The 18,499-nt window shown below is 44.5% G+C and overlaps 1 protein-coding gene across 1 annotated transcript in view; it reads right to left on the bottom strand.

The window, feature by feature from the left end:
* CAPN13 (calpain 13) overlaps positions 1-18,499 on the bottom strand; it is an 85,042-nt gene that overhangs the window by 43,391 nt on the left and 23,152 nt on the right. The window contains exons 4-6 of the mRNA XM_063622744.1: positions 11,469-11,541; positions 9,833-9,948; positions 4,205-4,341 (exon numbers count right to left, since the gene is read on the bottom strand). Coding sequence (XP_063478814.1) covers positions 4,205-4,341; positions 9,833-9,948; positions 11,469-11,541 — 326 coding nt within the window. The remainder of the gene's footprint in view (positions 1-4,204; positions 4,342-9,832; positions 9,949-11,468; positions 11,542-18,499) is intronic.

The raw sequence follows: 18,499 nt of genomic DNA, 5'->3' as shown, positions 1-18,499 counted from the left end.
ATATGCTCAGGGCACCTTTCCTGGCTCCAAACAAGGCTGTGCACTCCAGAAAAGCCGTGGTGGGGCCTGGCCCCTCCGTCACTTCACTGTCTCACTGCCTGTGGGCCCCATCTGACGTCCTGCACCCACAGCATCCGGCAGTCACCTCGGAGTCACCCAAGACAACCAAAGGCACTCCCTGCCACTCACGGCCAGAGCCCTTTGGTGTCTTCTGAAGTCTTCTCTTACTACGTAACCACGATGCCCATGAAACCTGTCCCGGCAGCAGCTGGGTGTTTTGAAAAGGAGCTATCTTTCTGCTTTCCAAACATGAGCTCACGGACCCTGCTGATGTTCAGGAACATGGCAACTATTCTTAGCCCCCTTTGCTGACAAGAAGTAGAAAGGAGAGAGAGAGAGAACTGTGTTCACCGCAGCCACCACTATTCCTTGTCACCTGAACCAGGAATTCTGAGACAGCCTTGTCCCCATCCCTCTGCTTCAGCCTCATTTGGGGAAAATGTCTTTCTGCCTGGCAATCATATGAAAGAGGAAAGAATTCAGATAGAGCCAGAGAAGATGCTGAAATGCTGTAGAGATTCCACAAAGGATGGTAAGCAGCCTACCAGCTCTCGTCCCTCAATCTCCTCTCTATTTCACGACCTCTGGGGAAAACAAAACCCTAAATATGGTTTTCATTTGACTTGACCAATTAATTTCCAGACTCCCCAGCTGCAAGGAGAATAGAAAGTTTGGAGTCCATGTGTTCACTGGGCTGTTGCCTGCACACTTGGAGGGAAGAGGTCCCTCTCCATCTGGACAGACGGGCTCCCTACGTTTGGGCTGTGGTCCTCATGTGCCAGACGCTGAGCTCCACAAGCAGCAAAAAGACAGATCATTTTCCTGTAGGACTGACAGTGTCAGGGATGGTGGGAAGGCGTGGGAAATAGTGACCAGGGAAAATCGTGCTCACCCCATCCTCATCTGCGTGTGATCTTGGGCCAGTCATTTCACCTCGCTGAGCCTCAGTTTCCTCATCTTTCAAAGAAGGTAGGGTTTGATGCTCACAGATGTCCTTTCTGGCTCTAAACCCTATAATTCTATGTGATTCACCCCTGCATTTTAGAGCTTCCTTTTTTGGATAGTGAGGGGTGGGGGACCTTTTAAACAGCTTTAATAGTTTGAGACATTTTATCCTCTGCTAGATTTCTTTAAGCAGTAGAATGCGGATGCCAGGTCCACGTTCCTATTTCTTTTCAAGCTGAGTGATGGCTTGAGGTTATCTGTTAACAAAATGGGGTCAAAGTCATCATTTCCTTCTGCAAGATTTCTAATTCTCCGAGGGAACCACTGGTCTCCCCGTTTTGACATAAGGATAAAACGAGGCCCTGAAGAGATGAGGGCTGAATCCGTATTGAAAGGATAATGGCAGTGTTTTCGTAAGTAGCTTAGAAGTGAATTAACCTCCCAAACATGTGGATTGGTTCAACAACCTTGGCTGTTATCTGGGCTTCATTCTCAAATGCTAATGAGCAGCTGTTTCTGACACTAGAAATGAACAAAAACTTTAGTTTCTCACAAGTTTGCCTCAGAAAGAAAGAATGCACAAAAAGAGGTCTTGAGGCACCTCGCTGTTTGGACTGTGACTTCTAGAAGGACAGGGACTGGGGTGGACTGTGGTGCTATCACCACCTCTAGGGCCCAGGACTGCACTCGGCAAGGCTGCAGAATGGACGGGGAAGATAACGATGTCCCCTGGCCAGGTGAGTAAAGACCTGGCAGGCCCAGCTTAACTACGTGCACCTGCCATCTCATCACAAATGGAGACTCAGCTTCTCCATTTGTGGGCTGAGAGGCTGGTTAGGATGATCTCCAGAATTTTCTGGACCTATGATGCTCTCCACTCATTTTCTCCTCAAGGGCATGGTCCTCTCTGCTTTCATCTGCTAGCAGTGATCCCCAGCTCTGGCACCTCCTTCGCCCCTTTGCGGTGCCTGCCTCACACACAGCCCCTTCTGAGGGCAAGTATCCCCTCCCCAGCTCCTGCCCCTTTGTAGCCACTTGACCCAGGTCATGGCTGATTGGGCCGATGGGGTCCTGACCCAGACTTGACCAATAAGACTCCAACTCTCTGGATTGGAATCAGGTACTGGGTGGGGAATCGGGTGGAAAGCAGCAGAAGGTAAAGACAGAGGCACAAGGCCAGGTGGCCTGATGAGGAGTTCAGAGGAAGTGGGGGTCCTGAGAAATGCGGAGCGAGGAGGCAGCAGAGGAAGATGCATAGCAAAGACAGGTGACTGGGTGGGAGGAGGAGGAGCGGGCCAGCTACAGAGAGGAGCAGAGCAGAGCAGAAGCCACAGCAGCTGCAGCCAAACCAACTCCAGAGCCTTTCTCCAGCCCCTGGGGACCGGCCCCATGAGAGTCCCTGCCCTTGGGCCTCTGCATACCTTCCTGTCCTATTTCCAGGTGTGCCGCCTTCCCCCTTTGTAATATCACTGTGAGGTCTTGCTCTTTTTTTAAATTTGTTTCATTTCATTTCATGAACTTTCCTTTTTCCTTCCTTCCTTCCTTCCTTCCTTCCTTCCTTCCTTCCTTCCTTCCTTCCTTCCTTCCTTTTATCCACATTCTTTTTCTCCTCCACCCCAAGACAAGCATTTCTGGATGTGGAATGTGCGTGTTTTGTTTGTATGCGCTCTTGTGAAATGAGAATTGCAGGGCACAGAGTTTCCGCTTCCATAAATAACTGTGCATGGGATTGTTCAGTGCCTCTTACCTCATTTGCAAAAGCTAGAAAGCTGGAGAATGCCAAGTGTTTGCCAGGATGTGGGGATCCAGGAACCCACAAATAGCACAGGAGGGAGTGTGCACACAGGCAGCCTCTGAAGGACAACCTGACAATACTTATCTTGGCTACACGCGTGTCTCACACCCACTAAGGACACTTCTAGGGGGCGTCAAGGACCCTGCCTCTAAGGACCGTCCCAGTCACAGTGCACAGATGGGATCTGTGGCTTCTGACTGATGCATGGCTCTCCATGAAGTGTGCCCACCCATTGTACCCACTGACCTCAGTGATGGACACTCCATACCACCCTTGTGGCAGTCAAGAACATCCTCAGATGTGTCCCCTTAGGGGCCCCCAGGAATGTCCCTATTGGGTGTGAGAAGTGCGTGTAGCCAAGCTAAGTATTGTCAGGCTGTCCTTCAGAAGGCTGCCTGGGTGCACACTCCCTCCCATGCTGTTGGAGGGTCCTGCATCCCCACATGCTGGCGAGCACTTGGCATTCTCCAGCTTTTGCAGTCTCATATGAGGAGACGGATGTGTCATTACTCTTCGTGTTTCCATTGTATTGATTATGGAAAGTTTGAATGTATCTTCATCACCTGTGTGGGTGTTTAGGACAGTGACCTCTTCCTCACACACACACGTGCACCCCCCCATCCACAGTCCTGCACACATCCGCTTGAGTCAATCTGAGAGCGTCTGTCCCAGTGCCAAGCACAGTGCCTGGCATATGGTTAAATGCTCAATAAACATCTGCTGAATAAAAGCAACCGAAAGAATCTAAGTACAATGTGTGAATTGGGATGTTTATAAGTTCTTAAGCTTGTCAGCACCTAAAGGCAGTTCCTAAGTCATGGTATTTTGACCATATGAGAATAAGCATGTCCTGCCCCACCCCCACACATAAATGCCACCTCGTAGCAGCCATACTGGGTGCCCAACTGTCTGGACCACCCCCGATGATGACTTGATTTGAATCACTCCCATTGTTGGAGATGCCTCCTCCCACCTATCCCCTCTCCCCTTGCTGAAATCCTGCCCATCGTTTGAGGCCTCACTCAAATGCCACCACCTCCACACAGCCTCAGCCTGACTTTCTGTGAGTCAGAGAGTCAGAATTGTTTACTCTCTCCTCTGCACTCTCATCAGACTTTGACCGTGATATTATTAAATATATTTCTTTGGGCCCTGATACCAGCCTTGCAATAATATCATTATCAGTGCATATCTCTGTCCAGCCCCTGCCCTGCCCACTCTTCACTATGTGCCTGTGGGACCCTCCTGATGGCCCCAACATGGACCTTTGTACGTGGTGATTGCTTATGGAGATGCCCAGCCAGGTGGCAAAGGCTTCAATGCTCCAACGGGGACTGTTTGCATTCTGGGTAGGCAGGACCAGCACTGAAACTCTGGGCTGTTGGGCGGCGGGCTTGTACTTACTTGGCATAGGCTTTCTCCAGCAGGCAGGGCCAGAACTCTTGGTTATTGTGGCGAGGACGCACAAAGAGGCATTTATCTTCCTGGACAGGTAGCCGGTCATCAATCACCACTTCCACCCACTGGCCACATTGCCAGAACTGGAAGAGAGCCAAGCATATGCTTTGACAGAGTTGAGGCAGGAGGGAGCTCCTGGGTCCCCCAACCTAAGCCAAAAGTTGCAACATGACCTCTACAATGCAATACTGAACTCTATCTGGAACAAAATCCCAGCCCAGGTTGCCGGGCAGGAGACAGGCATGTCATCTCGACTGGCAGGTGGAGAAAATGAATCACAGACCAACTTAGTCCAAGAAGATATAGGCAGGGAAGAAGCGGACTTGGGTTCTAACTTCACTTTGTTCCTAAGTGTTGCCTCTCTTTGGCAAGTCCTTTGTGAGCTTCAGTGACACAAATGAGACTCTACAGGTACTTCTTGTGCACAAAATGGCAATAGGGAAGCAATTCTACCAGCAGAGGACAGTGGTGGGGGCAAGGCTACCATGAGAGAGGCAGAGCCTGCAGGAGCTGAGGGCTTGAAGGAAGAGGCAGGATTTAAGCACGTGGCAGGGAGACAGGGAAGGTATCCCAGACTGGAGGCACACTGTGGGCAAAGGCCTGGAGACAGATGACATGGATGGCTCAGGAGGACTGAGCAGTGACAGCCTCCCTCTGGCCCCCCTCTTCTCCCGTCAAGCTGGCCCTGCCATTATAGCAGCAGAAAGGACACTGGCTGGCATTGCTACTGCTAAGAGTGCAAATGAACCAGATGTTCCTCTCCAAAACAGACTGTTCGAATCTTTAGCATTCAACCCTAAATTGTTCACCCGGGGACATGGCCAAATGAGGAAAATTCATAACAAAGCCAGCTTTTTGGATTCTCTTTGCTGGCCTGCCCTGTGTAGGAGAAGCAGCAGGGCTTCCGGCTTCAGCCCTGAGCTTTGGTGAAGCCAAATTTCCACTGGGTGGACTCCACGGAAAGTTGGGTGGATGGGATCGCTCATCCACATGGCCTTTTCCACATCTGGATGTCCCAGATGGCAGGCTGTTGCATCCAGCCGAGGATGCAATTTCAGAGCAGAGATGGAGATTGAGACAGATATGTCGGTGGAGACAAAGCAAAGGTGTTTTAATAGCTGCTAATAAGCCACTGCACTGTGGCAGGTTCTGCACAGCTGTGAACTTGTGCTCCTATTGCAGTGAGCAGCAAGATGTGTCGGCAGTGAGGTTGAGAGGCAACAGGGATGGTTTTAGGAGGGTGATTACAAAATGCATCCAAAGCACTGAGGGAAGCTAATCCCAGTCCCCAGAAGGGAGTATCGAAAAGACAATCTGGATTTTGTGCCTAATTGGGTGGCAGCATATAGTAGACAGTAGTCAGTTGGTGGAACTGTAGTTGAATGCTGGTCTTGCCTCTTATTACTTTAGCAACAGATGTTGAACAAGATAATTCTCAGGGACTCAGTTTTCTCATCTGTCAAATGGCAGTAAGAGTAAGAACTGCCTCATAGGTTGTGATTAGGATCAGATGAGATCACAAAAGGTGATATTATGAAAACAAGATTGTAGTTATGAGAGTAGAGACTCTTTTTCAGTGGCCGTTTGGTTTAGCACCTAGGACAATGCCTGGCACACAGTAGGACATCAAGAATGAGTAAGTCCCGGCTCAAATGAGCTTCTATGGTTAGTTCATCTTAAAAATAACTCTTAGCCCTATTTTCCCACACCAGTAATGCTGACCAAACTTGCTCTCCCTATACAAAGGGGACATCAGATAAGTTTGCCACTCTCAGAGAGGATGCAAAGGGCCTGACTGGTGGTTAAGAATGAGGCCACCACCTGCATTTCCTGGTTCATGCCTCTGGGTGGGGAGGGCTGGCATTTGGATCATGTCTGTACCTTCCAAGAACCATGCACGAGGCCACTTTGCCAACACCCAGTGGTCTGACAGGGAAACCAGAGTGTTTTAGGCAAAGCATCTGAGGTGACCTGGGCACTGGGTAACTTTTGGAGAGCAGTACCCAAGCTCACAGCAATGAGAGGAGATCTGCAGAGGTTAGTGCACTGCAGCCGCTTCTGGGGAACTGTGTGACTTTCTTCACCACCCAGAAGGGCTGAGTGAGTCCTGCCTGGGCCTTCAGTTGTCCTAACCACCTAAGTAGCTCCACCAATGCTGGCATCCTGGGACAAGCCCAGACACAGCTCAATCCTGGATCTTCTAGCTCACTCCGTGGTGTGGTCCTTGAACCAGCAGCAGTAGCATCACCTGCCTGACAGGAGACCTAATATGCAAATAGTTGAATGAAAGGAGGCAAGAGCAGGATAAAGGAGGGGCCCAGAAATAACAGAGGGAAACTTAGTTGACTAGAAGGATATAGGTCTTCAGGTTGAAAAATATCACTGAATTCCCAGACAGGATTAATTTTTAGCAGGTGTACATATAGATTCCTGAACTCCAAGGAGAGAGAGCACTTTCTTTTTTTTTTTTGAGACGGAGTCTCACTCTGTTGCCAGGCTGGAGTGCAGTAGTGCAGTGGCATGATCTTGGCTCACCGCAACCTCTGACTCCCTGGTTCAAGGATTCTTCTGCCTCTGCCTCCCAAGTAGCTGGGATTACAGGCATGCACTACCATGCCCAGTTAATTTTTGCATTTTTAGTAGAGACAGGGTTTCACCATGTTGGCCAGGATGGCCTCGACTTCCTGACCTCGTGATCTGCCCTCCTCGGCCTCCCAAAGTGCTGGGATTACAGGCGTGAGCCACTGCACCTGGCCAGCACTTCTTATAGACTCTCATTTGGAAAGAACACATTGCATACAAAGTCAAAGTCCAGAGAATAGATTAACATGAGATTTTTCTTTTGCAGCATTGGAAGCTACAAGACAAGGAAACAATGTTTACAGACTTTTCAGGAAAAGAAACGTGATCCAAGAATCCTAAACCTAACTGAAATATCATTTTTAAGTGAGAGCAAAGGAAAAACTGTCACATATTCTGAGGAAATTATTCAAGGAAATTCTATCTAATACAGGTTTAATTAGAACAAAAATCTTAAGGAGAAATGAAGGGTGGGAGAAACAGTGGTAGGCAATGAGTTTTAAATTTGCTTTTTATAAGAAACACACCTATAACAAAGTGAGCATGAAATTAATAATAAGAGATGAACAAAAATATAACAGGGAAATGTACATAACAGGAAGCCAAAGTGGCCACAGGAATATCAGGTAAAGAGGAATCCAAGGCCAGAGCATTAAATGCAACAAATGGGGATATTGTACAAATTTTGTTGCAATAGGGAGATAGCAAGATCGTAAACCTTTGGGCACCAAAGAACATAGCAGGAAAAGTGTAAAGCCAGAGCACCTGAAAGCGTAAGAAGAATTCTCCAAACAATAACTACGGGAGGAACTTCTCCTCTTTATGATCTAACGAATCAAGCAGACAAAAAATAAGTAAAGATGAAAGACATAACGACAGATAAAACAATTGCAAATCATAGAGCTTGATTCAGTATGTAAAACTTACAACCACTGGATGATATAGATTGTTCTTGTGTGTCCATGAGCCATTTATAAAAACTGCTGTGGGCTTGGCTAGAAATAAAACTACTTTATTAATCTCCCCAAATGTAGAGAGTTATGAATTATATTCTCCGATTATAATAAAACAGAGACTCAGCAACTAAAAGATTATACCTTGCAAAACTTAATCACTTGAAAATCAAATAAACTTTAAAGAAACAATCCCTATATGAAAAAAGATACAAAAACTAAAAATGTATTATCTTAAACATTAATAAAAGTAAGAATTTTTATATCAAAACCTATAGATACACATCTCAGAGGAAAGTAAAAAGACTAAGAATATTAAGTGTGCAGTTTCAGAAAATCACAAAAAACAATAAAATTAGGAGAAAGTATAAAGGAATTAATAAAGATAGGATTGAAGTAACTAGTTATATAGTAAACAAAACCTCAAAAGAAAAAGAATAGAAAGACTAATGAAAATCAAAAGCTGATTTGTTAAAAAAAAACAAAAACAAAAACACATCACCCACACAACAGATTGATTGGATAAAAAAAAGCAGAATTAAGAAAAAAAGGAAAAGTAAAAAATACAGCACAGATTGAGAAAGTAGATTTAGTCACAGATTACAAGAGGTTAAATGAATTGTCAGAGATTCATGTAAGCAACTCAGTGGCAATATATTTGAAAATGCCAAAGAAACAGTTGATTTTTCTAGTCGAGTATAAATTTCAAGAATTAACTTCGGTAGAAATAAAAGACCTGCTGGATAGCTATTGAATACATTGGAAGAATTAAAGAAATCACATTTAAAAGGGAGGCAGGCCCAGGTAATTTCACTATTGTCTATTTTACTTTCAAAGAACAGTTAATGATTAGGTCTCATTATTTTACTTATTTCAAATCAAGTAACTCAAACAAACTCAATCAGTTTGTTTTAGAAATCTAGCAGAACTTAAACATGATAAAAATAACATAAACTAGAAATCAATTTTATGCATGATATAGGTACAAAAATTCCAATACAATTTTTAGCAACTTGAATGTACTGAAAGAAGAGTAAATCAAGGAAGCACATTACTGAAGTCAAGAGGAGGCAGGATTTGGCTCTTGTCACTCATTCAAAATTGTGAGGTTCTAGCTAATGTGAGAAAGCAAGAGAGCAAAATAAGTTCTGCAAATATTAAAAGGAGATACAAAATTATCTATTTGCAGATAATATTATTAGATAACTAAACCATTCCAGATTCTGTTAAAGAAAGAATTAAGAACTAATAAAAGAATTTGGTAAGGTGGCTAGATGCAGTTTAATATATGATAAGTAGTAGCTTTTCTCTTTTTTACCAGCACCAAGTTCAAAATGAGGGGAAAAAGACCTTATTTACATGAGCCACAAAATTATAAAATGTTTGAGAATGAATTTATCAAGAAAGATGCAGCACCAATATAAATATAACACTTTATTGAAGGACATAAAACTAGTTCTGAATAAATAGAAAGGTATCCCATGTTTCTAGAAAGGAAAACTTAAAACAATAAAAATGTAATTTTTCTAAATTAATACATAAATGCTGCTGCATTCTGTATCACAGTGGCTTTTTTTTTTTTTAAAAATAGACAAAATAATTTTAAAATTCTCATGGAAGAATAAATGTGCAAGAATTACCAAGATATTTTTGAGAAAATGGTAATGAATAATGAAGGAAAACTTAGCCTACCAGATGTTACCATTTCCTATAAAGCTACTGTAATCAAAATAGCATGATATGGCACAGGAATAGACAGAGACAAAAACTCGATGTTAGTTACAGGGTTCTCAATCAGTGACTCTTTTGCTAATCATTTCTGTCGTTTCTTTTTATTTACACAAAAACATTTCAACTGTCATCTTCCCTGTGTGTTGTCAGATTATAAACTTGAATCCTTTTTTTGAGGGTAGGGAGGGTAACTAACACAACTGTCACTTTCATCTCAGGTTTCCAGGCCATGAGAAGACTTAAGATTTTCACCTTCCCTGTAGTCACAGAGAACCCCGTCATATAATGAGTGCTGCAAGGGCACACGTACCCGGAAACGGAAAATGCCAGCATACTGGTGTGAAAAGCTTTGGACCATCAGGATCTTCTGCCTGTACTGTGGGTTCTGAGTCAAGGAGCCCAGTGCTGCCAGGAACCAGCAGTCACCTGTGAGGGGAGATAAGCCAGGAAAGGCTGACTGGACACACTTGGAAACCCCATCCCATAATTTAAAAGGTCCTTACCACCAGAGGCCACACACTTCCTTCTAAATAATGCATTTTTTTTTCCCTCTGAGAGAGGAGAACCGGGGGAGGGAGTCACAGGGACTGGCTCCAAGCAAGATAAAGAAGGGGCAGTGGTGGTGATGGTGTTCATGGAGTCTCGCTCTGTAGCCCAGGCTGGAGTGCAGTGGCGCGCTCTCGGCTCACTGCAACCTCTGCCTCCTGGGTTAAAGCGATTTTCCTGCCACAGCCTCCACAGCTGCACCAAGCCTGGCTAATTTTTTGTATTTTTAGTAGAGACAGGGTTTCACCATGTTGGCCAGGCTGTTCTCAAACTCCTGACCTCAAGCGATCCACCCACCTCAGCCTTTCAAAGTGCTGGGATTACAGATGTGAGCCAGCACGTCCAGCCTCCGATTCTCTTTTTGCCAGAGGTGCTCAGTTACAGCAAATTTTGGCAATGATGCTGTATACAATTGAGGAAAACTGATTCGTGTTTTTCTTTGCTATTAGCTCAGCTCATCCCTGTGCCGAAGTAGGGGGACATTCTCTCCTTTTCCTCCTTGAGGGATGCATGGCCTCGAGTTTCTCCTTGGATGTCTTTGTAAGCCCTTTTGAGTCTCTCCTCCCCTCCCTGAGTCCTTTCTCCTTCACCCCTAACATGATCAATTTGTTTTGAATGCCATTTCACGCCAGGCACTGGGTTCAGTACAGAAGCTACAAAGATGGCCTCAGAGAGGTCCTTTCTCCAGTTAGGTGAAACCCTAACAGGGGAACCATTGGCTGGTGGCCAGGCAGGCTCTATTGACTTGGTCCAAGGCACGGTGATTTCACCAGGCCAAGTTCAAGTACAGGACCTATCATCTGCAAGCTGACATTCTGAAAGCTTAGAGTGTATTCTCAGAAGGGCTGTTGTCTTTGCTATCTCCCAACTCCTATCCACTGTCCAGCCAGCTCTGCCCTTTCACTCCAAGGCTTCTCTTTCTGAGGTTTCTCTTGGCCACACCTGGAACAGCCCAGGTACCTCCTCTTAGGCAGCCCCTCCTGTTTCCCTGTCCATGCCCTCCAGCTCTCAGCAGCTCCTTTGCTCTGGGGCTGTCTGGTGGGGTGAGAAGCAGTCAGAGTGTGCTGGATTCTTAACTCTGTTGCTAACTGAGTGTGTGACATTAAGCAAATTATTTTACCTCTTGCACTTTCCATTGTCACATATATAAAATGGGGTTGTTGCACACACAAGGTATCCTGCACGGTCATTGCAGAAACTCAGTGTATGTTTGCTTTCATTTTTCCTGTCTCCTTTTCCCTGCTCATTGCAGCCTGCAGGACTGGGTGTGAGCAGTTTGTCCACAGCAGCACCAAGGGAACTGGCCTTTCTCTGTCAGAAATGGGGCAGGACTCTGTGGGTAGGCACCACCCTCCACCACTTCCTATCCAGGGCACGGAGGGAAGATGTTGCACTCTTACCTGCGACTCCTTGTTGGATGTCAAATCTGCTTATATCATCCAGGATGAAGTGAGGAGGACCCTCTGGTAAATCCTTTAGGAAAGAGGGAGAAAAGCTATGAGCATCGTTTATTCCTTTGTATCCCAAAGTGACATCATTCACTTTGTCTTTCAAGGGTCAAGGTTAATTCTTAAATAGGTGCTTAAAATCCGAGTTAGGAAAGTTCACCACGTTCTTCAGCCTTTATTGCTACCAGAAGGCAGCAGGTGTCACGGAGTGTAAATGTAACTGACAAGACAGGCCATAAATGCCTTAGCATACTACAGGAAGAGATAACATAAATAAGGACTTGGAGTCCTTGGACCAAATAGCCATTCCATCTCGACAAGGCAGTGTTTTATTAAGAGGTTGTAAATAAACCATCAAAAACGAATAGAATACATTTATTAGAGGAGAGGTTTATAAATGTAATAAAGTATTATAGCTTTCATAAGAAAGCTTTTGTTGTGAAATTGTATATCTCAGAAATTAGCATAGGTATTTTGGACTCCAGGTTTAAGTCTAGCCATGTGCTATAAGGGATACAAGGTACACATGACTCAGCTCTTTGCCCACTCCCTGAGTAACTCACAGACCGGGTCTGGAAGGCTGCAGTCCCCTTGTGTGAGGAGCTGGTACTCAGTGCCTGGTCCTTCTTTAACTTCTAACACACATAGTGCCTGCCAGCCAGAGAAAGTGGTTATGGAGGATTCCCCCAGTGCTGCTACATCTGGGAAGAATATGAAGAACTGTCAGCAGGCACCGAAATTGTGAGAGTTCCCAAAGGGGATCCCCAGGCACTTTGGGAGAACACCAGGCCACAGGTCTGGCTTCTGCCCCAGCACCAGCCAGCCCTCTAGACTTGGCCAGGATGACCTCGGCCTCCTCTCTGTGCAGCTCTCCCTGGATTTACATAATTTGGTAATTGGTCCTTGTATCATTTCTTTTCACATTGACCAATAAGTCTTCAGAGAGCAGGCCTGCAAACTGGAATTGGATTCATTTGCTCAGTAGCCATACATGTACAGAGTCACGTGCCTTGTAGAACCTGTCAGCTCTTCATAAACTGCCCAGGTTTCCTGGAAGAGATGCACACTAAGGTGAAAATGAAGGTGTGCCCGCCTGCAAACACAGGGTCCTGGCTGCGGGGATCATTTTACCAAACTCCTCCCGCTGCTTTCTCTACAACTAACTGACCCCATCACATGCCAGGAGGGGAACTCTCAGGCCCAGGCCCTCCCGGGTGAGAGGGACCCTGGGGTGGCACCAGGTCCGACCCTCTGCCAGAGCCATGGTGGGCAGAACTTTGGCATTTCCCCCAATGCAAGAAAGAGGGAAGGACGTCTGGAGTGCCTTCAGCTGCATGCAGGGCTCCAAGTAGAGCCAGTTTTAAAATGGTGTAGGGCCTTTCAGTAGCCTTTACTTGTCTCCTCTCTCTACTGGAAAAGGGGACTTGAGGTCTCAAAGGAGGCCTGCTGTCAAAGATCCTCCACTTGTGGGAAGTAAAGAAGAGATGGAGGCTGTGGCATTTTCAGACCAGGAGCAAAGATGGCTTTTCTCCGTTTTCTTGACCTTCGCCACAGCTCTTCTTCACTGTGGTCCTGCTAGTTCCCCTCCAGGGATCCCCAGGGCAGGGATAGGTGAGCTTGGGAAGCCCATTCAGACAGACCTGCTGTGGAATCCTACTCTAACATTTCTCCCTGGGTGAACTTGAGACCTTGAACAATTCCCTTTACTTTGCTGTGCCTCAGTTTCCTCATGTGTAAAATGGGAACAATAATACAAAATGTAAGGACAGTTGAGAGAATCTAACGACGATGCAATCATGGCAATGGCTGTCACTCATCAAACCCTTGCTGAGGGCGGGTACCTTGCTCCTGGGTTCTCTCTGGTAGGCTCCCAACAGCCTTGCAAAGCTGGACCAGTCCTTACATTTACAAATGAGGAAGGATGTGAAATACTTAGCGCAGTGTCTGACATAGTACATGTTCAATAAATATTGATCCCCCTCTTTTGAAATATTTGCAAAATTAAGAAGGCTATACTCAGACAAACCCATAGCCTCAGATGCATTCACTATTAAACAAGATAGAATAAAAACATGAATTTAGCAGTCAATTCATAGATCTTAGAAAGAAAAAGACAAAAACAGCCTCACAAAAATAGAAGGAAGAACTGAAAAGAACAATTAGTGAATTATAAACCAGAAAAACAGTAAGATTAATAAATAAATTGTTCTATTATTTGCCATTGAAAGAAATGGCCAATAATGGTTTTTGCCATTACTTTCAATGGCAAAAACCACAATTACTTTTTTACCAACCTAATATTTGGGGGAACCACAATTACTTTTGCACCAACTTAATATTTGGGGGAGGGTTACATAGACCCAACCTTTGGCAAATATAGTAGAGAAACTCAAATAAAAATAGAATTAAAAATTGGGCTTTAGAAATATAAAATCATGATGTAGAATTCTATGCCAATCAATTAAAAAATCTGATGATTTTCTGACAAAAATTAACTTGGCTAACATTGACTCGTGTTAGTAAATAAACTGAAAAGACTAACAGCCTTGGAATAGTATTTTAAAGTTACCAAAGAGTATCACCTGAATGCCCTGTAAAGGCTTATAGGTACATGCAATTTTTCCTCTGTGTTCCCTCAAACTTTCAGAGAATAGAAAATTCCAGTGTCATTTACAGTTTCAGTGTAAAAATAAAAATTAAAAAAGAATCCTGCCACCATTTAAAAAGCCAGCATAGCCTTGATGCCCAACCTGAGAGAGAACACACAGACATACCAGACTTATTTTGGATAATTTGTTATCATCGTGTAGGATTTGCTGTAGAAATGCAGAATGCAAGGACGGTTTCACATCAGACATCTAATAATATGAAGTAGCAATTACATGGGCCAAAGGGAGAAAAATTTGTATCCTTTCAATAAATGCTATGAAGGCATCTGATAAACATACAACAACTTTTTATGATTTACTAGAATAATAAAAGTTAAAAACAAAAATTTTAGCTAATTAGGAACAAAAAGCTATTTTAATGTGATGAAAATTAAATGGTGATGATTTCAAACCACAAATCAATAGTTGACTTCAAGTTTATGGGAAAACATAGGAATCATTTGCATCAAAGCTGGGCACAAAAGCAGCTTCTATATCTCCTGTCCTCTAAGCTGCTTGTTCCTCCTGGACCCTGAACTTTAGAGCTGTGACCAATAATCCAAAAAGAGAATGGTAAGAAGGGATGGAAGTGATACCCAGGAGCGTTTTAGTCTACCAGGCTGACTTCCTGAGACAAGGCCTATTAAGAAAACAGGTAAAGATGGCTGGGAAAATGGGAATGTGCTGACTCTGGGAAGGCCACCTGTTACCAGATGGGCCAGGCACATCAGGGCAGTGAAGCCAGTGTGATGAGAACCTAGATTAGATTCAGGCTGAACTGCCAGCAATGGGCAGTCTCCAGCTGACTGTGAATCACCCAGCAGCTTCACAGAGAGGGAGACTGCTGTGTCCTACTTCCCACTACTTTGATTTCATAGGTCATTCAGAGATAGTGTTCAAGATTCACATAGCTTCTCAGGGGATTCTGAGACCCAGCCAGGGCCAGGGAGCAGGTTCAGAGAAGTCGAGCGATTTGTCCCAGGTCACACAAGAAACAGGCTCTGAATCAGGTGTCTGCCTCCACAGTGTCTGGTTCTTCACTCTGACCACACCAGCAGTCAGCATCTTCTCAACTTTATGTTTTCGGATCCTGTGAGATGGAATTGGCCTTTGAAGGCCCTGAAACATTATTAGTACAGAAGGAAGCTGGGATGGTTAATTTTATATACCATCCTAACTGGATCATGGAGCACCCAGATACTTGGCTAACATTACTTCTGGGCGTGTCCATGAGGGTGCTTCCACATGACATTAACATTTGAGTTGGGGGATTTAGCAAAGCAGATTCCCTTCCCAGGGTGGGTGGGCACCATCCAGTCTATTCAGGGCCTACACAGAACAAAAGATAAAGGGAGAATTTGTCCTTTCTCTGCCTGACTCCTTGAGCTGAGACATTGGTCTTTTCCCGTCCTTGGACAGGGAATTACATCATCCATTCTCTGGTTCTCTGGCCTCCCACTCAGATTTAACTACATCACTGGCTTTCCTGGGTCTCCAGATTGCAGGTGGCATATTGTGGGACTTCTCAGCCTCTATAAGCATGTGAGCAAATCCCTCCTAGTAAATCTCTCATCATAAATATATCCATAGGATATCTATTAGGATATACGTCAATATGTTAATGAGATATATACTAGGATATATTTATATAAAATATATTGATACACTTACTAGCAATAAATATGTCAACAGGATATATATTAATGATTCTTTTTCTCTGGAGAACCCTGAGTAATACAGAAGCCAACAGCAATAGTTAAGCTAAGTAATCTTAGGAACTTAATTCTGGATTGTGGAGACCTCTCTCCAGGCAAAGCTTGGGGGTAATCTCTGTTATATTAGATATGTCAGAGCTCTTGTAATGCAAGGGCTCCTGGCATCTTAGAAAATACCCTCTCTGATGTGATCTCAAGCCAGCTGCTTTACCCTAATCGTCTCCAGAGGTAGACGAAGAAATATGCCAAGAAATAATATCTTCCATGTGACAGCACTCGACATATTTCTGCATTCTCTCTAAAGATTTCCACATCCTCACATGGCATGCTGCTCTTGGATAAGAGAGCCCTGTGTTTAGCATCTTAGTATTTGGCCCTTTCACACGGTAGCCAGAGTTCAGTCTGGGACAGGTGGCAGCGTCACACCCTTTTCTATTTTTGCTAGAGGACTTTGATTTATTGGCATCAAAGTTCTCTGGCTGAATGACACTTGGCTGTTGGCAGGGTCACTTTCTGCCATTTTTTGTTACCTATTGCCTTATGGAATGTTTTCATAACCTAACCTGCACTTACAACTTTACCTTGTTAACCTCTTCCTTTCCTGAAGAACACATTTTGGTCCCAAGGTGAATCGTTTCTAGTGAATGATCCTTTCAGAAACTGCTCTAGCTGCATGGAAGGAAGGTGCCACTTGGATAGGCAGTGCCTCACTCTAGGATGGCCACAGGCAGGAAGCCACAACAGGGCTGTGCTGAGCTTCGAACACCTGTTAAGCAACATGCTTGGGGCACACAGCCCATTTTTCAGTTGAGAAGTAAAACGTGTTTTACTATAAAATGGGTACAAAGATGAAATTTCAGTTTATCTGACAACATTGGTGATTGTTGTGAAGCTCTACTGTCTACCATCGTGTACTGTCCAATATGGTAGCCACAAGCCCTATGTGGATACTTACATTTAAATTAATTTAAATTCAATACAATTTGAACCTTTAATCCCTCAGTTGCATCAGTCACATTTCAAGTGCTCAATAGCCACACGTGACTAGTGGCTACTGTATTGAACAGTGCAGGAAGAACATTTCCATCATCACAAAATGTTCTATTGGATGGTGCTGATCTATTTAATGAGGATGATAATATTATCTACCTCACAGGACTGTGAGGGTAATTAAATGAAATATTGCATGTAAAGTGCTTAGCATAATACTTCACATGTGTGCATGCTTGATAAATTATCCATGAAATAAAAATTCTCCTAAGAGGGGTCCACTCTAAGTACTAAATTTAGCTCAGGGAAATATCACATAGATACCTCACATGTAAGTGTAATCCTTAGCACTGTCCCTTGCTGAGACCGGGGGTGTAGGAAGCATTGAGGCTGATGAGGAGTCAGGTCCTCTCAGTGCCATTTGCACAGGGCACCATCATGGGCTGTTGTGGAGCCTGACTGGGGGAGGTGGAGGGATTGGAAACAGAATGAAGCAGGATGTGAACGGGGCTTCCTTCTACTTCAGAAAAAGTTTCAGCAGCAAAATGGATTAGATTATTGGGTTAATTGTTAGTGGAAGGAAGGACAAGAGCCAGAGGAAGGAAAGGGTAGGTAAGATGGTGGGGAGGAGAGAGAAAGAAAGTTATATGACACAAAACAACTTTTCTGCACCAGGCATAGAAAGCTAAGCCTGGTTCTCATGCCCCTGACTCTTGGGCTAGTGTTGAACCTGCCAAGCTGGGATGAATACTCAAAACAGAATGATGTCCCTTGTGGTTTACCAGTTGCCTACAGGAGGAGCTTTCTCATTGTCTGGAAAAACTTAGAATGTGGAGATGGCCTAAAACACCTTGGTGCTACCTCAGCCATTATACAGTTGAAGTTTAAGGGCCACCAGTCAGACCTCTGGACAGGCACTCAGAAAGCTATAGCTTGGGAGTCAACTTTCTAAAAATAGTGATAGAAAGCAGAACATGAGGCCGGGTGTGGTTGCTCATGCCTGTAATCCCAGCACTTTGGGAGGCTGAGGTGGGTGGATCACACGAGGTCAGGAGTTTGAGACCAGCCTGACCAACATGGTGAAACCCCATCTCTACTAAAAATACAAAAATTAGCCCCGCATGGTGGCTCATGCCTGTAATCCTGGCTACTCAGGAGGCTGAGGCAGGAGAATCGCTTGAACCCCGGAGGTAGAGGTTGCAGTGAGCCGAGATTGTGCCACTGCACTCTAGCCTGGGCAACAGAACAAGACTCCATCTCAAAAAAAAGAAAGAAAAAAAAGCAGAACATGAGAAGAAAGGCATTTTCTACACTCCAACCTTCCTTCAGCCCCTGACCCACATTTTTCCCTGAAAGAGTTTTCTTAAACTGGCCGAGGGCTGAAGCTGAGATGGCTGGACTGTGAAAACCCAAGAATCCCAGGGAATAGGCCCTGAGGCTGCTACCTTATGACTTTTCCCAATTAATCACAGTAACAAAAACTAGTGTTTACTTAGTGTTTACACTGTGCTAGACACCGTTCTAAGTATTGTACTCATTTAGTACTTAAAGTAATCATATGTGGTACAGGTGCCATTTTTATCCCTAAAAAGGGAAAAAAGGGCAGAACATAGACAGATCAACTTTAGAG

The sequence above is a fragment of the Symphalangus syndactylus genome, chromosome 18 (genome assembly GCF_028878055.3).
Source record: "Symphalangus syndactylus isolate Jambi chromosome 18, NHGRI_mSymSyn1-v2.1_pri, whole genome shotgun sequence".
Lineage (NCBI taxonomy): Eukaryota > Metazoa > Chordata > Mammalia > Primates > Hylobatidae > Symphalangus > Symphalangus syndactylus.
Note: the sequence above shows the minus strand (reverse complement) of the source record. Positions and strands in the feature narration are given on the sequence as shown.